At 37.2% G+C, this 23,599-nt stretch overlaps 1 protein-coding gene across 1 annotated transcript; it reads right to left on the bottom strand.

The window, feature by feature from the left end:
* Positions 1–14,578: 14,578 nt before the first annotated feature.
* On the bottom strand, positions 14,579–15,870 carry LOC129748068 (uncharacterized). Its single transcript, XM_055742538.1, has 4 exons — positions 15,535–15,870; positions 15,224–15,470; positions 15,029–15,159; positions 14,579–14,967 (listed from the first exon to the last, which is right to left on the bottom strand). Exons 1-4 carry the CDS (start codon positions 15,599–15,601, stop codon positions 14,672–14,674), a joined length of 741 nt encoding a protein of 246 aa, XP_055598513.1. The 5' UTR covers positions 15,602–15,870; the 3' UTR covers positions 14,579–14,671.
* Positions 15,871–23,599: the final 7,729 nt, after the last annotated feature.

Below are 23,599 nucleotides of genomic sequence, written 5' to 3'. Positions count from 1 at the left end.
ATCTTTTCTAGACAAATGTATGCCCTTTGATTAAAAATAATTTTTTTAATGATATTCTCAACTTTTCCCGGCGATTTTTACTCATGAATATCCCGACATTTTCCCGCTCTTCCCGAATGGTTTACAAAGTTTCTGAGAAAAAGTTTCGTCATGATGAATTGAATGTATTTTAGGATATGTTGGATTTTTATATGGGAAAAAATACTCGATAACTAATTTTCCCGGTTTTGATTTGAGATTCCAGGTTTTTTCCCGGTTTTCCCGGTCCCATTTTCAATTCCCGGTTTTTTCCCGGTTTTCACGGTTTTCCCGGTTCGCTGGCCACCCTGAATAACTCAACAACGCAACTAAACTAGATTTTGTAACATGGCGGAATCGATTGGGAATGGTTGAAAGTTGAAATTCCAGCCGGACTCGTTCCTTTAAACCTTAAAGAACTTTTTTTTATTCCGATTCCCCCCATTATGAAATTTCCGCGGGGAAAACCGGGGGAATCGAAATAAAAACAGTTGTAGAAGGTTTTATGGAACGATTCCGGCTGGAATTTCATCTTTCAATCATTCCCCATCGATTCCACCATGTTAGACTTGCTTGTTGTATCGCGTTTTTGGGTTTTTTTATTGACAAAATAAGATTATTTCACGTTTATTTTCACTTCAACTAAAAACGGGGCTTAAGGAAAGGCGCGCTAGGAATGAACTTCATTCCGACTTCAATCAAATTTAAATTGATGAAAATAATTTTGTCAGCTGTTTTTTTTATATATTTCACAAATCGCTAAGTGAAATACATTATATTTATTTAAAACTATTCTCCCATTTCTTTTCCAATCGTCAGTAGCAAAAAAAAGTTAAGAAGATCAATTTTTCAGCAGCTAATAAGAAAAAAAGTTACGGCTGATGATGGGTAAAACACGCAAGCAGATACGTAACGCGAATGTGATTATTCCTCCAATGCGTCTAGTTATGTTTATTATAAATATTATTAGATTGAAAAGGATTTAAAAAGATTTAAAATACTTAGCTTTTGATAAAAAATATGTTCCGTAAATACTTAGACATCTTTGAATGGCAGAGCTTCTGTCGGACAGAAGTTGGGGAGCCGTAACCTCTCCTCTATCTTCTTCTAGAGATTATCACAAATCCGGAACGTTGATAAAATGGTCAGAACTGATCGATAGCAGGTTGCTAGTGATGTATATTGATTTCTACACGATCTACCTTTTACACAATTTATCACAACACATTAAATAAATTTTAAGAATTTTGGCAGGAGAAAAATTTTTTCGCTGCTTATTGCACCAAGGCCTACTTCACTCTCCTCGATGCTGGCGTTCGTAAATTTAATAATGAAACCTCATTCTACTAAATTTAACACAACACTGACCCTTACTCAAATATATGAAATTAGCAAAATTTTGACTATTGGTTTCTGAAACATAAAATGTCGAATTTTGGGCGTCCTTAATATGTTAATAAGGTAAGAATGTTTTTTTAACAGCAAATATTTTTCATAAAGAAGAATCAATTCCATAATGAAAATCGTGTGGATGATTTTTAAAATGAAATTAGGGGTTTTCGGATAAAAAAAATAACTTAAAATGAACCTTTTATTTGTGATTTTCAGCTGAACTGTGCTTAGAAAATAATTTTGATTGAAAATTTGAAATCTCGAAATTGAATTGACTAGCAATCTTAACACATTAAGTACCGCGAAGAAATCTATGACGAGAAACACCGAAATTCAGCATTCTATATCTCAAAAACCGTTGGATTAAATTTTACAAATTTAGCATTTTTAAGTTACGGTAAATCTTGTTTTCTGTTTAAAAAAAAAAAAAAATTGCAATTAAATTCAGTCCATTTGAGCTTTACTTCAAAGTGTAAAAAGCACACTTTTGCAAGTGAAAAAACGAGATATCTCGTATTTAGTCCGCCATGTGATAAATTCATGATCTATGGAATTCCTCAATAATTTATGTTGAATGTAAAATTTATTTACCAACTGGTTTTTTTTCTGAATTTTTAACCTGCATTCCGAATCTTAATTCTGAACCTGAATTCAAAAATTGCAAAATTTGAATCTGTATCCGAATTTCCATACGATTTCTGAAATGTACAAAAAATTCGATTTTCCAAATCTAATTCCAGATCAGAATTTTATGAGCCTAGTTTTTGAGCTCTCATTCAAGAATCTATAATTTATATTCTGTAGTTTAGGTTTAATCTATATTTTTGTGAATCAGCATTAAAATATTAATTTGCAATGATCTGAATCTGATTTTTTAATTTTGGATTGCCATTTTGAAGCTTTAAATGTTTGAATTTTATGTATGAATCAAGTTTAAGAACTTCGAATTTAAATATTTCTCTTTTTTCATATTCGGAAAACTATTATCAAAATAGTGAAAATGCATATAATCTCGAAAAGCGTGATTCAAATTTGATGTGAAATGCAAAACCAAATTTGAACCAGAATTTCAAAGCAGCTTTTATTTCTAACTTCTTATGATTATCAAACTGAAAATCCATAATTCTAAACTGGATACAGAATCCAAAATACGAAAATAGGAATACAATTTTGGTTATGGGAATTATGGAATCAGAACCTACGAAATGGGTTTAATTTAATTTAAAATTTAATATTCAGACCTGAATTTATATGAACAAGTAAGAAAATTTTGAAAAAGTGGGATGGATTTTTGAGGTCTCGGCATTAGTTTTTATTCGAGATTGATAATCTTGATTCACCTTACTCTATTATTATAATTTGGTTCTGAATTTAAAATTTGGTGTGAAGAGTAGAATACCTCGCATGCTTTTTTGGATCCTCATGGGGGGGGGTTTAACCCCCAAAACCCCCCCCGTTCCTACGGCCATGTGTTGTATTGTCAATCAAAGACAAACAGGCATATGAAATAAAAATCATCACAATTTTGAAGAAGGAAAACAATATTTTTCGAATTATATTTCAAGTAGACCCGAGCAACGCTGGATAAATTCAGCATTACGGAACTGAAACTATTCACCCGGAATGGACGTCCTGCAATGCCGATTTTCTATGATTCTGTTCATTTCGTTGCATTGCAGTTACGATTTTTGTAGAAATGTTACCCAACATCAAACAAAAGTATAGCGTAACATTCGGATTCGATGTTTTGTCTGTACGGAACCGCTAGAGAGGCAAACCGGGCAAACCGCTTAAATGCAGATGATGCAGAAAAACAACTACGCAGCAGCAGCAGTGGCATCATCGGCCATTTCCTGATGACGATTGGAAAGATGGCTGGTATTCTTGTGGGGTAGGAAAATGTGATTGACGTGACGTGACGATCGATGCAGAACGTGCCGTTTTCTAAAAGTGAGTTCAGATCTTCATAGGGGAGCACTGCGCCGTCAGTTGATTTTGTTTTGTTCGCTTTTGTGGGGCCAACGGTCTTTCTGCCAGGTCAAGCAATGTGTTAATTCACGTAATCAGTTTGGTTTGGTACCGTACCGTATCAGCTGTTTACGAAGATTAAGAAAAGTCAAGTGAGCTAGCTAGCTTCTACTCATGATGGGGCTCAATCCTATAATGAGGTTCTTTTGAAGAGACTTTTGTTTACTGCAAGTAATATGAAAAGATCAAAGGTCAAGTATCCATCCATTCATGATATCAAGTAGAACTGAGTGGTTTATTTTCATTGTTGACGTAAACACTTTTGATGGGATGATATCCACACTAGTCAAGAAAATGAAGCCAACTTAGAGATTACAGATTAATAATTTAAACAAAAATAACAACTCACAACTACTATAAACTTTAAACTGTCGGATACTTGCACACCGAGGATGTGGATGAAACGGACTATTTGAATATTGTTGTTGTTTAAGACTAAGGGGGGATAATTTGTGCTGTTTAGCATCTTACTATTGAGGGCCGGATTTGGTGAGATCTTTCTTTTTTATTTACTCCTTCATGTTGAATCAAGTTAATGAAAACACGGGCAATCCGGAGCAATTTTTCTGAATAATTTCTTCAATTTTCATGTTGTATTGATGATTAAGATGATATGAAATTAGTCTCAACCGATTATTGCGACTGAGAAGAGATGAAAACGAGATTTGCAGAGAGGCGCTTGACTGGAATCCAGGACTGGAGGCAGGCCCGTAGCGGCGCACAGTGCGGCAGGACCTATGAAAGCTTGGCCAAAACCCCTTTTAGAAAATTTCAAAAATTCATCATAAATTTATGCTTTTCAGAAACTGGACATTACACTGATCACATATCTGTCAAACAAAACTTAAAAATCGTTGTTTCATACAATTATCTACGTAGTTGAAGTTGGGATTTAATGCTGTTGCATTTTATCGCAAAAACAAAAAAATATTTCCAATACTCCACTAAAATTTTATTTCTCGAAGAAATGAAAAAAAACATGGATGTGTTCAGAATAATATGAAATATATTTATTTAAGGTTGAAGAATTGAAAAAAAATCGTAATTTTTTTACGAGCATAAACGTATAACGTTCCAAAAATTCGAATTTTCATCATATTGGGACATCTGGAAAACATGTTACCCCACGTTACCCCACTCTCATTTCTACTCGAACATTTAAATGAATATCTCAGCTATCCAACAAAACTAAAACTAGTTGTCACTTTTTGCCTATTCAAAAGTTATTCACGTTTTGGTGAAACATGTTTTTGTACAATTTTCGTACTGGAATTGCTTTTGATAATGGTTTTTGCTAGAAAAACTTAAACTCAATCGAATTTGAAATTTTTAAATTTATTTTTTTTACAAAATTTATTTTCCTCTTAGTTTGATAATACTATTTCGGCTTTTGAAAGTTATATTTATCTACAGACAAGCAGATAAGATTCTTTGGAATATGAACTTTCTATAATCTTCTCAAATCCTTTTCGTTCAGATGTTTAGTACCTATCTGTTAACTAACTTAATTTTTTATTCAACCATTTTTCTATAAAATCTAGAGATATTAATGTTTTACTCAAAAAAAAAAAAATAGAAATTATTGACACACTGAATGTTTGGATATTTAAAAAAAACAATGCAACCATGTTTTTGCTGTCATATTGAGTAACAGCCTACTTGATCCATTAGCTACTTATATAAGGTACCAACATGAGTTTATGGCTTTATTATCTGAACTTATTTGTTCTGTTACCACTGATCACACTGACATGACACTTAGAACAAAATTCCGTTCATATTTTCCATTTTTAATTTGTATGGAAGCATGCGTTTCATAGATGGAATGAGTTTTAAGCCATCATAATAAATGATTTGTCGTACCCCGAAATCCACAGTGGTCAAATTCGGTTCAATTTGGTTCAATTTGTTGATTTGTTTCTTGTCAGTTCCTACCAGTTGTTAGATCTTTTGTTGTTGCTTGGTTAGTTTTTTGAAATGTAGAAATTTGGTACCATTTCTATGAAATCTCCTTCTTCCAGAAAAGAGATTGGCCTTAAACTAGCGTTAAAATAACATACATTTCTTTCTTGGCAAATTTGGGTCCATTTGCATTATTTATTCAAGAGTTTTGTAGATATTCAGGTATCATTTGTATGGAGACCCCCCATTCTTGTGAGGGGAGGGATCTTAAAGCATCATTTAACTTATTAACGGTCCTAAAAACCCTTTCATGATCATTTTCACGCCGATCGACTGAGTAGCCTTCAAGTTGATAAGGAAAATCTGCTAAACAAAGTTATCTAGATCAAATTTCATTGTATCTAGGTGATCTAGATGAAAAAAAAAAATTACATCAAATAAAAGATTTTGATCAGATGAACAATTTTTCAGAAGACTTCAAACCAGTAGGATTTCATTCAAAAAAGTTATGAGGTTTTGACCATCGATTGGTCAGGTCTGCCCCACTGTGCGGCGTGGTCTAGCCGCTGAAATCCGCATAGTTGACGAAAACCTTGAACAGTGGAGATCTTTTATCTTTTGACCCTTTGCGTCGGTCAATCGGCGCCGAACCCTTAGGTAGGGGAGAGGTTGCGACGGGAGCTTATGTAATCACTTATTCTATGTTTTTGGAAGCTATACTACCAAAAATTTTTATTTGAAAAGGAAAATTCAAATCTGAAGAAAACCCAAGCAACCATAAGCACTAATGCTTTGCATTTCTATAGCTTTATAGAAGCATTCAAGTGCTAAATTACACTATATCAGCATATCAAGTGCCATTTGGCATTACAACAGCCCTTCGAGTGATATGCTGTACTATATAAGAAATATACCACTCTTTTGAAATGCAACGCTATTAATCAGAATAACAAATGCTTTATTTTCTAAGCATTAAATTGACATCACACAAGCTTTCTTTAATGCTTTTTTGCACTATGTAAGCGCTACAGTGGCATTAAGCCAAAGCACATTAGCATTGATTGATGCTGAATTAAAGCAAATCTAGAGCACTACTGGTTGCTAGAAATTTGATTCAAATAGGGCTTTTTTTTCAAAGATTCAACGTGGACCTGGAAGGTCCACAAACAGAGTCACTGGAAATGTTTGAGCCATAGATGTCATAAATTTGATTCCAGGTGATCTCCAGCCGAAAAATAAAAATAAAATTAAATAAGGAAATTCAACCCAAGAGATCCTCCTAATATGCATAAGCGAATATGAACAAAAGGAAAAATTCAGTGGCATGGCAGAAAAATGAAGCCAAACAAAAATCGAAAAAAAAATTGCCATAAAGTCGAACCTCATTTGAACTCCATTTGCATTTATAGAGTTATACCAGTTTCTGCAGTTAAGAAGCAGTTAATTTCGCCAAACATGGCTCACTAAGCTAATATACACAGAGCATCATATTGGTGCATAATTGGTGCTAATTTTTGGTGCTTAAGGTGACTTGGGTAGTTTGCTCAAGTCCAAAAGAAATGTGGATGGTTGAAAAAAAATCTGTGTTCTGGACTACATCAAATAAAAAATAATTTGAATGCTAACGAACAAATTTATACTACCCCGGATACAGTTGTACCCAAAATAGTTCCTAAAATTTGATCTTACAACCGCAAGCCATGGTGGAATCCGCATCTCCGGCTTTTACGTAACCGCTTAAGGCAAGCAAGAAGGCGTTTCTCCCGATCAAGATCTAACGAAAATAGCTCAGTACTATTAGATGTTGAAAAAAAACTACGAACTCGCTCAGAAAAGTTACTTTCGTGAGTACGTAAACCGCACTCAAAGCGAGCTTGAAACGAATACCGTTGCGTTTTGGCCATATATCCGTAACCGAAAAAACTACTGCAGTCATAGATGCCACACCTACCGATTTTTCGGTATTCATACCGATTTTTGAGCAAATTTTTATCCAAGAATCGGTATATACCGAATACCGATTTTTGGCAAAACATACCGATTTCCTATCGATTTTTGAGAATTTTGATACAAACTGTAAAATATATTTCAGTGTAAGCAAGACTATAGAAAATATTGGGTTTCTGTTAAATTGAAGACGACCAAATGATATTATTTGGCGTTAGCTAAGTAAGAAACAGTTGAAGCTTTCATGATAAGTGCACGTTTTTCAATATTTCAATCGAAACTCTCAAATTTTAAAGGAAAGAAGCATTTTGTTTTTGATAATTGAATTTTAAAAGATAAGTCTACGATTAAATTTTTCACTATCCGTTGGAATTTGGAGGTAATTTTTCCATTGAGAATGTTGAAAAACTCTCGTTTTCTATAACATACTCTATGATATTTATAATTGCGCCAAGATAGCCAGCGGAAATTAATCTAATGAGGTTGAATATGTATGAGTTTCAGAATTTTGGAAACACTTAAAAAAATGTAAAACAATCTATAAGGATTACACCTATAAGGAATCATGTGTTAATCGATAACATGAAGAAATTTTATGATTGAGAATATTACGAGGAAGCTTCAAGGTTTTTTTTTGTCCACAAAAACTTTCAGTATGCGATTTTTTTTAAATTACCAAATTACCCACAGAGCCAAAAGAGAATAAGAGCAAATGATCCATGAGTTAATAATACGGAACGATTTTTCATGTTTCAAACTATATTTCGTGATTTCTTCAGATTTTTAGAAATTTATTTTCATACCTTTATGTTCGGAAGAAAAATACAAATTATTTTAAAACGTATGGAAAATTACCAAAAATGTTTTTTTCTCGATATTTGATTTTATGCACTTAAGCTTTTTGGCATCAATGCAGTAATTATGAAAATCCAAAGTTTATAAAATTTTTCCAGAAATGATAATAGAGAAGAAAGAACACTAAAAACCTTCTAAGAACTTTAAAAAACGAGTAAAAATGTATAATAACAAAAAAAAACGCACACACAAAATACTATAAGGCATTTATTATTATAGTATTAACAGTGTTCGGCATCGCTAACTGGAAAAATAGCGCCGCTAGTTCAAACGCTAACTCATTCAAAGTTAGCGATCGCTAATTAAAAACGCTAAATGTGCCGAAAAAGTTATCGCTTCAAGCGTAAAGCGCTAAATGTTGATCAAAAATAAGGCCGGAATAAATTTCAAATCCTTCTTTTGTCACTTGCAGTAAATTTGTCACAAGGGGGTAAATTAAAAATCGTTTTTCGGTTTTATGCAATTTTGTTGCACGAAATCTTTTGTGAAATTTATTCCAATAGTATTCTTTTGTATTATTATTTTTTTTAATTTGCTCATTTTAAATGTTTCACTTTTTCCAAACATCGCATTGCCAAACGTAATCAGTAAAAAATACTGTATTGTGAAAAATAAACGTCTCACAACTTAAAAGCAAACAGCTGATTGGAGGATATTGAGAATCGTTCTGTATTGTTTAACGCCAGAGGGAACAAATGGCCAAAAATACATATTTCCTTTGACTCTCTCTCTCATTCCTCCACTGAGATCATTAGAATTAACAGCGCATATTGGGGTCAGAATGATACCCAATGTCACCTTAACTTAATAAGTATTTTATCAGTAATAATTCGAAATATTGATGCAAATATATGGAGGTTAGCGGTCATGAATAAGCGGAACCAAAAATTAGCGGAGCTTTTTAATTCGCTAGCTCAACCAAAACTTAGCGCCAAAAACAACCGCTAAAAAAAAGTTAGCGGACTAACTAGCGGATTAGCGCTTTTGTGCCGAACACTGAGTATTAAATAACAGACTTCAGAATTCAGAAGAAAATTTTTTTTAATCACCTTAAAATACCGATTTTCATACCGATTTTTCGGATTTCCATACCGAAAAAAGATTTTTTTGGGTTCAAAAATACCGATTGAAATGTGGCATCACTGACTGCAGTATCCTAGTTGACATGACATTCTCTGGCAAGATAGCAGAAACATTTACCGACTCCGCAAACCTGTTTGCTGAGCTCTTCCAGTCAGTTTTCCTGAGTGACGATGGACTCACTTCAGCTGTATCACTTGAATCTTTACCGTCATACAATATCCTTGTACCTACTCTTACGCTTTCTGATGTTTGACGTCTATAATGCACTTATAGCAGTGAACGTTTCGAAAGGACCAGGACCTAACAATTTGCACCGGTTTTCGTAAAAAACTGTGCCTCCGCGATAGCGATACCTCTAACAAGGATTTTTTATATGTCCCTGTCATCTGGAGTTTTCCCGTAGGTGTGGAAAATAGCATCGATCACACCTGTGCATAAAAGTGGCCGCGCACATTCCGTCGAAAACTACCGTCCGATTTGAATCCTTAACTGTATTGCGAAAGTTCTTGAATCGCTTGAATCTTTAGTGTACGATGCTATACATATATGCGTTTATTGATGGTGCTCAGAATGGATTCATGGAAAAACGTTCAACAACTTCCAACCTTATGACATTTACAAATTTGGTGGTACCAAAACTCCAAAAACGTCAGAAGTGCACACGAGACTGGCCCAAATTTGTATGGGATGATTTTTACAACATTTTTTTCAACGTGGCACCCCCTGGATTGGTGCCTTTAGTTGAAAAAATGACTTTCTGAAAGTTACAGGTCATTTGGCCGAAGCACGAGCTGGCGCAAAGGACTTGAAATTTGTATGAAGATTTTCGGCAAAATGTATGAAAAATCGACATACTTTCACTCTTTGTATTCTAAAATGTGTTTCCAGTATGCTAGAAAGCTCAGAATTTCAGGAATTGTTGTTCAAACAATGACAAACAAGTTTGTAGAAGATTGTGACGCGATACGAGTTGACTGTGATGAGTTATCCGCAATTGAATGTGTGATCTTTTTCGCATTTCATCGATATATCGTGAACGGTGTATAGGTGGATTATAAGTACTAACTTGATCGCATTGTCACACAATAAGAATTACAGATAGAAAGTCTTAGTCCTCGGCAAAGTTGTAGCTTATTTTATAAGAAATATTGCAAATATCTATGCAAAAAGTAGAAAGAAAGGTTTGAAAAACTATGAACTGCTGCATTGTGTGACAATGCAATTAAGTGAATGCGATTATAAGACCATACACCGTTCACGATATATCAAAGAAATGCGAAAAAAAATATCACACATCAGTCAACTCGTATCACGTCACAATCTTCTACAAACTTGTTTGTCATAGTTTGAACTACAATTCCTGAAATTCTGAGCTTTCTAGCATACTGGAAACATATTTTAGAACACAAAGAGTGAAAGTATGTCGATTTTTCATACATTTTGCCGAAAGTCTCCATACAAATTTTAAGTCCTTTGCGCCAGCTCGTGCTTCGGCCAAATGATCTGAAACTTTCAGAAAGTCATTTTTTCACCTAAAGGCACAAATCTAAGGGGTGCCGCGTGGAATATAAGGATTTTTTTGGTTATGGGCCAGTCTAGTGCACACTGTATACATCGATTTCTCCAAAGCTTTTTAATGCGTTCCTAAAATATTGGTAATAGATATACTTAGACACCTTTGACTTCCTGAGTCGATAACAAAGTGGCTTGCCTCGTATTTGAATTCCCGCTTGGCCTATGTTAGAGTCAACTCTTTCTTCTCTTCGAAGTTTTTGATATTATCCGGTGTTCCCCAAGGCAGTCATCATGGACCGTTAATATGCATACTGTTCGTTAACGATTTGTGTGACATGTTGACGTTGCATAAACTATTTTAACATATGCAGACGACCTGAAGTTTTCAGATAAATTACATCACCGCTGGACTGCATCCTGTTGCAAAATGATCGCGACGTTGTTACGAGAAGGTACGGTTTTAACCTATTCGAGACGGAGGCCTTTCCACGACATTTGAACCTGTAGTATTTACCTCTTAAATAACTTTTATGTCGTTTGATTTTAATCAAAATCATTTTTCACTACATTTTGCCTGAAATTTGCGGATTCCATTGGTATAAGAATATTATTTTTACGAGCGATAGTAAACTCATAATGAATGATTGTTCTGGCAAAGGCACAAAAATTCCATTGAACACACGGTGTGCAATCGGTCTCGAACGGGTTAATGGATTAATGGATTCTAAGTTTCTACTTCAACTAAGCTACACGAGTTTTTATTCCACTCCACTTTACAAGTGGTTATGGCCCAAGAATAGTTTGGAAGTGAAAAGTGAAGAAAAGTTTGGCAAGATGGTTTTCCCCAGAGATGATGATCCCCGAAGCAAAGAGAAAGCGTCAGAGGCCCAAGCAGTACCAGTTGCAGTACAGGCGGTGTCTCATCCGGTCAAGGTGACGACGGCGGAAGGCAACCAGCGGCCGGTGCGCGTTCTCATGGAAGCTCAGTGAGCCTGCCGGCTATCGAAAAGTTGAAGGGACGAATCAACTACTCTTCTTGGTCCTTTTCGATGAAAATGAATCTCTTCCGAGAAAGGACGTTACGTGCCGTCAAACCTGAAGATGGCGACGTTGTGGATCCGGAAAAGGACGAGCGAGCGTTAGCTGCCATTTGCCTGAGTATCGAGAAGAGCAACTTTAGTCTGGTGTGAAACGAGGAAACAGCTCAAGAGGCCTGGAACAAGCTGGAGAGGGCATTCCAGAACGATGGACTGAGCTGATGGTGTAGTCTACTGGACAAGCTGACGTCGGTCAAATTAGAAGACTTCGAGAGTGTGGAGGATTACGTTGATGAGTTTGTTACGACAACCGACAGCCTGCATGAAATCGATCAGTGGCTGGCATCTTTGCTGCTGAAGGGTCTTCCGGTTTACTATGCCCCGATGATAATGGTCATTCAAGTGTCGGGAATGGAGCTGATGTCCCATGCCCTCAAAATGAAGACTCTTCAAGGCGTTAGATGGCCATTGACAAGCTGATGAAGGTGACCTGCAAAAGTTTTGGGATGCCATTATGCAGCTAATTACTCTCAAAAGCGAGGTTCTTCGAACAATCCGGGAGGTTCGAATGGTAAGGCCCTGTGCGCGTTGATGTCGGCGAGATGTCTAGACGAGTGGTTCTTCGATTCAGCGGCGAGTTCCCACATGACCAAGTGCGAAGATGGTTTCGCCAAGAAAGAAAATTTCGTGCACTTCATTAGCACGGCTAACAACGAGACGATACAATCTGTTGCCAGGGGCAACGTCACCATGGTGCTTGAAGAAGGTCCAATCGAAAAACGCGAGGTTCTTCTAGTTCCCGATCTAGCAACCAACCTTCTGTCCATCAGCAAAATTTGCACAAAGGGTTGTAGGTGGTGTTCCGAGCCGGTCGTTGCGAGGTCCTGGATGAAGATGGTGACGTAACTGCATCTGGATCCGAGACAGATGGGCTATACCGGCTGAACCAAGGGAAACCGGCTAAGTCGATTCCAGAGGAAACATCAGAGGAACTAATGAAATTGTTCTGCGATGTGGTTCCAAATCAACCGAGACGAGCAACAGACGACCAAAGTGTGGTTACGGAGCGCGAGCCAAAAGTCGAAACACTGCAGGATGATCATCCAGAAGCTGAGCCAAGCGCGGGGGAGCGCGTTTTCCCAGGCAAGAATGAAGATTTTGTTTGTTTTAGTCCTGTTACTGGTCCTGGTCTTTTACAGTACGAAAAGGAGAACGAGCCAATAAACTGCACCAACGCTATGGGGCGTGTGAAAAAAACGGGACCTTGGATCTGGGCAGGACGACGATTCGAAACAAATGGGTTTCCAAGCGCTAACGAAAATCCTATGGCCGAGCGATACTGCTGGTAAAAGGCTATGCGGATGCCGATTGGGGAGGAGATCCAGATACTCGAAAATCCACCATCGAGCACATCTTCAACACGATGGAAGTAGCGATATCCTGAATTGCAGAGCCAAATTAACATAACGGTCAAGAACATGAAACGCAAAATTTATGTGCAGAAACGCCTGGAAAAACTTGTTCTACCTTTCTCTTAAGTCAAAACACAATTTTTCCATTTTATGTTTTCCGACTGTTGCTTCTTGCCATAATGAAAAATGCCATGGAATGGTATGCCGTAAACAAGGTCCAGGCGATTCTGACGGACGTAGAAACTTCCAATACGAATAATTGTTTTGTACATGGGAAATTCATGAAGAAAAATACAAACGGTGCCAAATTTAAGGATTTTTGCTGAACGTATCAGTTGAGGTGAGATTCAGACCGGCATGTTAAAAAATTGAAACGCTTTAACATCGCAGAAACATCATCTCAGCGTGCCATGATTCAAGCGGTTCTTATATTTAATTTATTAATTTTCATTCTCTAGTAACTTGAACAGAGTTGCAACGATAACTTCTTATATCCTTGATCAACATTTACTTCGAAAGCTGAAATTATCATCCATATTGATTTATGATATCTATTGACAATCGCTAAGACATAGGACAACTTATCAATGCTTTAGTCGATGGCAGACAGAGTCGCAAGGCGCAATTCAAAAGCCGAAAAAATTGACCATTACGATTGTCGCACCCAAACAATCTAATTATGCTCCACCAGTTTGGTCCACGAGCACAGTCTGGTAGTCTGCTGTCTGCTCAGTTCGGGGAGAAATGAAAACGAAAAAAAAAAAAAAACAACCCACAATTCGGCACACTCTCCCGTGTCGTGCGTGCTTTTCATGAGGAGATGCGATCGATTGATCAACGACGAGGGGCGCTCAACGATGTCGCGCCAAAAACTTTTCTTCAACGAACCCACCACACCGGATCAGTTCAATAACCGACCCAGATGTCTGGTCGCCGTGATTAATATATTTTTGTTTCTTGTTTTTTTTTTGGGTTTTAGTTTGGCGACAGAAGAATTTTTCATCAAAGGTCGACGCACTTCGAGGGGCAATTTTCGGTGGATCATTTGTTTAGAGAAATGCACTCGCGCTAAACGTCACGATTGCACCCGACCCGAACGAACCCGAACCAAGCAGGGTCATAAATTAATCGAGATGTGCGAATGTATTGGATCGATCGATTCGGTCCCGTCATCCCGAGTGAAGGCTTTTGAACTGCATCAATGCCATTTTGATTGAACCAATCAACCGCACACATGAATAGGTATACGAAAGTCGCGAAATGTCCATCCAAGCAGGCGAACACAATTGCATATGATAGGTACTGAATGGCGGAGAAGAGGATTGGAATTGGGGATCGAAGCAGGCTGTGATACACTGTGCGGTTTTTCAATTGATAGTTGGATTTGGTTATGTTTTATGGTGTTTGTGCTGGCGACTTTTGTGATGGAGTGTTTTATTTTTTTTTCTGTGTCTTTTGTTCAATGAGAATCTTTTCCAGTGATCACACGGGGAACAATTTTTCGTACGGCGCCAGTGAAAACACTTCATTAGCAATGTACTGCAGTCGGGAGCCCAGTTGCACTCGCAGGTCGTTCTCGATAAGCGCCACGAATTCGGCCCTCGGGATGCTGTTGAGGTGCCGATTGACCCGCGGTATGTGGGTGCTGTGGTCCAGATCGTTGATCATGTACGGACCCATCACTAGGTCAATGTCGGTGACGTTTATCCGGAGCTGCTCGATGCCGCTCGGAGGTTTCTGCGTGGATACCTGGATGCGGAACTTGGCCGTTGAACTACCTGCGGGGATATTGAGAATATTTAGAGGTTTTTTCGGAAGATTTTTGGTTGGAATACTTACGAATGGAAATAGTTAAGATCGTATTTTCCGATGCTTCCAGATCGTCCAGAGATTCGGCCGAGTACATTCCGAGAAGTTCCAGAGCAGGCATCAGTAGAGTTAGGCTTACTTCCATTTTGTTCAGGTCAACACTGTAGGAAAGAGGGGTGTGTTTAAGACTATTTCGTTGAGGAAAAATGAGTTTCGAAGGCTTACCTGGTGTCATGAACAAAACTGTTCTTTAGACCTATCAAATATCTGTTGACAAAGACTGCCTTGGTATTGGTAGATTTGTGACTGATTGTCATGTTGGGTAATAGGAGCGGGTCAAATGGAGTTATCGAGACCTTAGGCGAAATCTTCCCACTGGCCATGAAGTTGACAAAGTGTTGGATGGAACTTGCTACACAATCGTCTAGATCTGTTGAACTTCGGGAGCATCCTTCCGCTTCTTGTTTCCGTCCTAGAAAAAGCGCATCACTCAATTAGTTGATCTCGTAGGCTCAATGCATTCAAAGATGACTCACTAGTTGGTGCAGCTAATACTAATTGAGCTGTCACGGCTAGCAATACACATATGCTCCTGGAAACCATGGCTGAAGATCACAGATTATTCACAGACTTTCCGTTCACAAGCTATCCGTAGAGACGAATCGAACTCCTACCGGTACTAAAGATCGATCTCGACTGGCCAGACCCGACCAATCAACCCATCTAATATGTTGCAAAATTTTATCGTTTGCCAAAATTCAGCATCTCCAGTTAGAAGTATCGTCTATGGACAGTGATCTTTCCCTAAGCAGAAGTCACGATAACTCTAGAACACTCCCGAACCTCACCCGAACAGTTGGTCAGTTGTCGTCGTCGTCGATCAATTGAAATTCGCGCGTTGATTTAATCAAATGATGGCGCTATGCAGCCGCATGAATCGCCATCTCACTCCAGCTCGAGCAAAGATCGTCCACGATCGCACACGATCCCGCTCTCGAAATGCAACATCTCAATCGGGATGCAACAATGGGGCATCCCAATTTCCCCCAAGTATTCCTCCTCCTTGTTCCTTGTACCTCAACCCAACCCAGACACAATTGTTCCCAATTTGTCGCCGTGATGACAGATGGCGTCCACTTGACCGAGTCCCGTCACATCTCCCTGTTACTGATGCTGCTGTTGCTTCCATTACGAATCGACAATGCAGCAAAAGTACCCGGTCGCCGATTTTTTTTGGAAGCTGCTGCTGCTGCTATTTCCAAGTCACCTCAATTATTTTTATTGATATCGCGGGCACCCACTTGTGCTCGCAAAAAAAGACCGTTCCCAATCTGCTCGTTCGGTATTTTTGGCCCCAACGACAACACGAAACAATCAAGTTTTTTCATTCAGAAGAGCAACGTCAACGCCGTCATCGTCAATTTGCGTCGTCAACGCTGTTTGCTTGCCTTAAAATAGGGGACCGTTCTATGACGGTACGATCTTAACGCACTTACGCATGCGTAAGCCAAGCGACAAATCGTCCAATCTTGGGTTGCCGACGAAAGTCTCAATTTCGAACGACATCTTTCATTCATAATTTCGTCTCCACTTGTGTCGATTTGAAATGGACAAAGCTATCAAGTTTGTATCTACTGTACCACCGTCATCATCGAAGTAGCCAATGGGCCTCCCCTTGTCGTATCGAAGTTGTTCATAACAACTGACCAGGGCTGCTACGATTGATCTTACGATAGGTCATGGCTTGAAAGATATTGACGGTATTCAAAGATGAGAAGTTTTAAAGTTGTTTAAAACCGGGAAATTAAGACGAGGTATTTTCAGTGGATTAAAATAAACAAAAAATTTAAAAATCTTTCAAAAAGTTCAGTTTTTAAAATCATAAAAACAGCTAACAAATACGATGAGTCCTATCAAAGGCTCATCTTTGTTTGCTCACATCGTCTTTGAGATCCATGAAAGTCGGATCACAGAAAGCTTCGTGAAAGGCGATAAAAAAAACTTACACCTTAAAACTAGAAACAAGCTGTGAGCTTACTTGCATGCAAGATCAATCCGTGAACTAGCGTACAATGTGTAACAAAATATTCCATTGTACGCAACTTTAAAATAGGGTGCTAAAATTCTTTTTCTGACTAAAACATTTTGTTAAAAACATATCAATTTGGTATCATTTTTGTATGATTTATTGAATTTTTTTTCAGTGTTTGAACTATTAATTTTTGAATTTTTTTGAAAACTCCAATGTTTTGTAAATTTTTTAAAAATGATAAATATTTATTGAATTCGAGAAATTTCAGAAGTGTGTTAATTAAATAAAAAATGGGTTAAATTGGAGGATTTTTCTCGTTAGATTTTCAAATATTTTATCACTTTGATGCTCTTTTGAAGGAATACTTAAGATAAATAAGAGTTATGTAGGAAACATGTAAAAATTTGTGCAGTTTTTTGGAATTAGAGATTTTGGAAACATGAAATAAATAGAATAAATAAAATTTGAAATAAATGAAATGTTTCAGGAATTTGAGGTATTTTAGAGAACAGAAATGATTCTCAAAAATTAAGAATTTCGATAAGATAGCAAAAATTAAAAATTTAGAAGTTTGACAATTTCAAGAAATTTGACCGAGTTCAGAAATATTGAAATTAATTAAAATTCTTAAAATATTAACCATTGAATTTTTTTGAGAAATTTAAAATTCGAAAATTATTAAATATTTAGAAATTGAAAAAAAAGTTTTTGGAATTTTTCGAAATTTTAGAAATTTTAAAAATGAAAAATATTTTAAGAATTTAATTTTTTTTTTTAAATTGAAGAAATTTTGAAAATTTTAGGAATTTTAGAAATTTTGGAAATTTTTAAAATTTTTCAAAATTTTAGAAATTTTAGAAATTTTAGAAATTTTAGAAATTTTACAAATTTTACAAATTTTACAAATTTTAGAAATTTAAGAAATTTAGGAAATTTTAGAAATTTTAGAAATTTTAGAAATTTGAGAAATTTAAGAAATTTTAGAAATTTTAGAAATAATAGAAATTTAAGAAGCTTTAAGATTTAAGAAATTTCAGAAATTTTGGAAATTTTAGAAATTTAAGAAATTTTAGAAATTTCAGAAATTTTAGAAATTTAAGAAAATTAAGGAATTTTAGAAATGTCAGAAATTTTAGAAATTTTAGAAATTTTAGAAATTTTAGAAATTTTAGAAATTTTAGAAATTTTAGAAATTTTAGAAATTTTAGAAATTTTAGAAATTTTAGAAATTTTAGAAATTTTAGAAATTTTAGAAATTTTAAAAATTTTAGAAATTTTTAGAAATTTTAGAAATTTTAGAAATTTTAGAAATTTTAGAAATTTTAGAAATTTTAGAAATTTTAGAAATTTTAGAAATTTTAGAAATTTTAGAAATTTTAGAAATTTTAGAAATTTTAGAAATTTTAGAAATTTTAGAAATTTTAGAAATTTTAGAAATTTTAGAAATTTTAGAAATTTTAGAAATTTTAGAAATTTTAGAAATTTTAGAAATTTTAGAAATTTTAGAAATTTTAGAAATTTTAGAAATTTTAGAAATTTTAGAAATTTTAGAAATTTTAGAAATTTTAGAAATTTTAGAAATTTTAGAAATTTTAGAAATTTTAGAAATTTTAGAAATTTTAGAAATTTTAGAAATTTTAGAAATTTTAGAAATTTTTGAAATTTTTGAAATTTTTGAAATTTTTGAAATTTTTGAAATTTTAGAAATTTTAGAAATTTTAGAAATTTTAGAAATTTTAGAAATTTTAGAAATTTTAGAAATTTTAGAAATTTTAGAAATTTTAGAAATTTTAGAAATTTTAGAAATTTTAGAAATTTTAGAAATTTTAGAAATTTTAGAAATTTTAGAAATTTTAGAAATTTTAGAAATTTTAGAAATTTAAGAAATTTTAGAAATTTTAAAAATTTTAGAAATTTTGGAAATTTTAGAATTTTTTTTTTTTTTTTTTTTTTTTATTTAGGACCTTTTTTTCATTCGGGTCCAATCAATTATTGAAGATATACAAATGGTTTCTAAATTCTATCATACAGTTGGATTGATTTTAAGAACTGAATTACTTTCACTGCCACTTCTTCATTATCAGCAAGTGCTTCTCTTAGATTTCCAGGGACTCCATGGTTCCTCCGTTCAGCATCGAGTTGAGGGCACATTGCGATAATATGCTTTACCGTCATCACTGCATTACACCTTGGGCACATTGGGCGATCGACTCTGTCAAGCAAGTAGGCATGCGTCAGCTGGGTATGTCCAATTCGTAACCAGGCTAGGATAACGTCATCTCTCCGGTTACCTAAGAACGCTGATTTGAATGGAATTACCGTATTTTTTACCTCCCGTAGTTTGTTGTCCAGGCTTCCGTGCCACTGCGCCTGCCATTTGTTTACGATTGCTGTCTTTATAATTTTTCGGACTTCTTTCAAATCTACTATTTGCTGTGAATCCTCAGGTAGCTGTAGGGATCGTTTTGCTTCAAGGTCAGCCTTCTCATTTCCGAGAATTCCTATATGGCTAGGAATCCAACAAAAAACCACTTCCGCACCCATATCTACAATCTGGTTGTGCAAGTTTTGCATGCAATCTTTCCACCTGGAGTTGATCTTGCGCTTTTCTAAGTTTGTTACTACACTCATCGAGTCAGTACATAACATGTATGCCCGAGGTACTTGTTGGTCGATGATCCATGAGAGTGCCTGTTGTACTGCTTCACTTTCTGCAGCAAAAATGCTGCAAATATCTTTCAGCCTTTTTCGAATCACGAAGTCTCCACTCACTATGGCATAGCCGCATTTCGAATTCTGTTTGGAGCCATCTGTAAAGATGGTACTATGGATGCGATATCTTGTTTGCCGTAGTTCGTTGAACAGATGTTTGAGCTCTAAAGAGGTTGCTCCCTGGGATAGCTTAACTTGTAGGGTTTTGTCGACGTGGAATTTTCTTCGAAGCCATGGCGGACATGTCGGGATCTTGAAAACAGCTGTTCTAGGCAGATGCAAGTCTATATCGGTCATCATACTTCGACCTCGGATGAGGAAGGAATTTGGTTGAATCCTGGGTCGTTCTCCCCACCTTTCATTGGAGCTTGGGTCTTCGTCACTGTTGCTGCTACTACTATGGTCGCTCGAACAATCGCTTCCTCTGGTGACGTCTGTCTCACTATTGGGCTCCGTGTGACCAATAGCTAAGCTTCGGGCCGTGTAAAGCATAGTACGTTGGTCAAACAGTGCTTTTAAACTTGGGATTCCAGTTTCAGGCTGAAGACTCGCAATTGGGCTGGTTCTGAAAGCGCCTACTATCGCTCTAAGTCCAGCATTATGTACCGTTTCTAGAGATTGTAGAACTTTCCCATCCATGGCTGATAAACTTGGGGCTGCATACAGAAGCTTCTCTAAAATTGTTGCCCGGTATAGTTTTAGCAAGGTGTTCCGATCTCCACCCCAAGTCCTTGCAGCTATGCTCCGGATGAAAATGACTTTCTGTTGACATGCTGCTCTCACTTCTTCGACATGGGCTCGGTATTTCAAATGTTGATCGAGTGTCACTCCTAAGCATTTATGGCTGTTTTTACGAGGTATTTGGATCCCGTTCAATTTTAGGTTGCTTTGATTCGACGGTTTCTTGTGTCGAGGCGTACGGTACACGACAGTTGCGCTTTTTTCTGCAGATATCTTGAGTCCGGTTTTTGATTGCCAGGATTGTAGACAGTTTAAAGCATTTTGCAGCTGGCCTTCGGTGTGCTTGGCGTCATTGCCGGTTGCTATCAAAATCACATCATCGGCATATATCAAGCATTGGATATTTTGTGGCAAGTCATTGGTGAGGGTGTTTATCGCCAAAAGAAACATGGTTACGCTCAGCACAGATCCTTGGCACAGTCCGGTCTCCATTGTCTTGTTGCTTGACACTTTTCCGTTAGTTGACACTTGAAATAGTCTTTTCCGCAGCATTTCTTGTAGGAAACTTAGCATTTTCCCACCGATGTTGTTGCTTGCTAGCTGTTGTAAACACAGTCTGCGCCACGTTGAGTCGTAAGCTTTGGTGATATCCAGATAAGCTACTTGGGCTACTTTATTTTCACTGAAAGCTTTTCGTATGATTTCTTCTAGTGTACAAAGGTGGTCGGTCGTACTTCTTCCTTTTCGAAACGCATACTGGTGGTGATATAACAGTCCTCTTGTTTCCAAGAGATGAACGAGGCGATTATTAATCATTCTCTCGAAGACCTTGCTCATGCAACTGTTGAGGTAGATTGGGCGATAGTTTAGGGGATCTGATCGTTGTCCCTTTCCTTTGAAAATGGGGACAACCAGTGATTTGGTCCATTCTTCCGGGTAGATACATTCGTCCCAAAAACGATTGTATGTATCCAAGAGCAGTGCTTTACCATCAATGGAAAGGTGGGTGATCATCGCGTAGTGAATATTATCAAGTCCTGGGTAAGAGCCTTTTAGTCCTTCTAATACCTCGTCAAGTTCGTTACTACTGAACTTCCGGTTGTGTGCGCCTGAGTCTTCGGGTACTGTGAGCACATTAGACTCAATTTGCTGTTTGTAGTTGAGGAACGCTCTATCGTATGATCGAATGCTGGACACTTTCTGAAATGCGTCACCTAAAAGGCGGCAGATGGCTTCAGGATCTGTTGCCGTTTCACCTCCGTACTGTATACAGTTAATTTGATTGTTCCGCTTTTTGCCCTGTATTTTCCGGTAGTTACCCCACATTTCCTTTAACGGCGTTTGAGAAGAGAACGTCTCAGCTAATTCTTCCCAACATTTCCTTTTGGCTTTGGTTATAGCTTCTTTCGCAGCTATATTAGCTGTTCGATAGACCTCTTTGAGTTGCTCTTGGCTTGATCCATGGGATTTCAGCTGTCTCAACGCTTTTCTTCTGGTTTTCACAAGTTTTGCAATTTCATCACTCCACCATGGAACACACTTTTTTCCTTGAAATCCTTTCGTCCTTGGGATGGATAGCTCGGCTGCCTCTAAGATTGTTTTCATAATTTTTTCAAACTGGCGAACAACATTATCATCTCGCTCGAAATTGAGCGCAGTTTGATACTGCTCCCAATTGGCGTCTTCAATTTTCCACCTCGGTCGGCTGTTTTGTGGTCTGATGCTTCCAGGAAATGTAATACATATCGGCATGTGGTCGCTGCCATAGCTATCTGGTAAGACGCTCATTTCCAGCTGTCCGGCTAGTTCCTCTGAGCACAATGCTAGGTCTAAGCAGGATGAACTTCCGTGTCTTTGGTCGACGTAAGTTGGCTCTCCGTTATTCAGCATAACTAGGCTGTTTTCCTCGATAAATTCGGCAATCATTCTGCCACGCACGCTAACATGATTGGAGCCCCACAGAGGGTGGTGGGCGTTGAAGTCTCCGACTAGCAGCATCGGCTTTGGGATTTGGTTGATAAGGGTTGTTAGATTCGCATAATCGATGTTCTCACTTGGTGAAAGATAGATATTTAAAATATTCACATTGAATGGCGCTCCGATTTTGATCGCTACCGCTTCGAATGCTGTTTCAAGCTCTATTTCTGTGCTATCGATGTTATCCTTCACTGCAACTACAACTCCCCCTGCTGCTCTATTACCAGTCAAACGTGGACAATGATATATGTTGTATCCAGAAATGCGTGGATGATGATGAGGTTGGCACATTGTTTCCTGAAGGCATAAGACTCGTGGCTGGTTTTCTTGTATAAGAAGATCCAGTTCGGCTTTCTTAGGTCTTAATCCTTGAATGTTCCAAGAAATAAGAGCCGGTGGCGAGTTTGACGCTGTGGTTAATCCAGAACTGGCAGAGTGATGAGTAGGCTGACGAAACACAGGTTGAGGGATGATATCCCCGCTCCCGCTCCCGCTTCCTCGATCGTCTTCTCCTGTATTCAGAAGTGGGGGGGCTACTATCTGTTCACCGGTCCCCAACCAGTTCTGGGTGTTTTGGGGTTGTCTTGTTATTCCAGTCGTTCCTTGAGAATTTCCTATTGGGTTGCGTGATTCGATGCCGTATATTCCTATTTCTGTGTTCCGTATTCCGTAGTCGTGTCCATATTCAAGTGCGGGGTCATTTGTAATGCAATTAACGTGTGGCTGGCTGACCATTTTTATTCTTCGGGGGTCGACCTCTTCGTTTAACTACGGGTTGGTATTGGCTTTCAACATTTTCTTCAGATTCGGATAAAGTTGGCTGTAGCGAGTTTTTAGAACTAAGTTTTTGTTTCTTAAACTTCTGTGTGTCCTCGAAAGTTCCCGATTTTGTTTGGGTAAGAGGAGGATGTTCCTCAACCAGTTCCATTTCTTGATCGGATTCGCTTTCGGAAATTTCCAAATCTTTATCTGCAGATTTAAGCTTTGCTTTGAGTTCATAGAATTCCTCTGCAATTTTCCGAAGTTTTTCGATTTCGATTCGCAAGTTTTCAATTTCCTCTACTTCGTTTACCTGCGGTAGCTTTTCTTTGAGCGCTGCGTTTTCTTTAATCAATTTGGTGATCTGTAGATCTTTTTCCTGTTCTCTACGTGTTTGATCAAGTCGCTGTTGTGCTCCGCAGACATTTGCGTAGGAGTTT

Source organism: Uranotaenia lowii, chromosome 2, assembly GCF_029784155.1.
Source record: "Uranotaenia lowii strain MFRU-FL chromosome 2, ASM2978415v1, whole genome shotgun sequence".
NCBI classification, from domain to species: domain Eukaryota; kingdom Metazoa; phylum Arthropoda; class Insecta; order Diptera; family Culicidae; genus Uranotaenia; species Uranotaenia lowii.
The sequence above is the reverse complement of the archived record's forward strand: the minus strand, read 5'-3'. Positions and strand labels throughout refer to the sequence as shown.

What these genes read in the sequence shown, in the direction of transcription:
- LOC129748068 (XM_055742538.1), bottom strand. Translation starts at nt 15,601, where the DNA reads ATGGTTTCCAGGAGCATATGTGTATTGCTAGCCGTGACAGCTCAATTA. An exon ending in AGTATTAGCTGCACCAACTA is followed by an intron (nt 15,471 to 15,534) that starts GTGAGTCATCTT and finishes CGCTTTTTCTAG; the next exon opens with GACGGAAACAAGAAGCGGAA. An exon ending in AGTTTTGTTCATGACACCAG is followed by an intron (nt 15,160 to 15,223) that starts GTAAGCCTTCGA and finishes TCTTTCCTACAG; the next exon opens with TGTTGACCTGAACAAAATGG.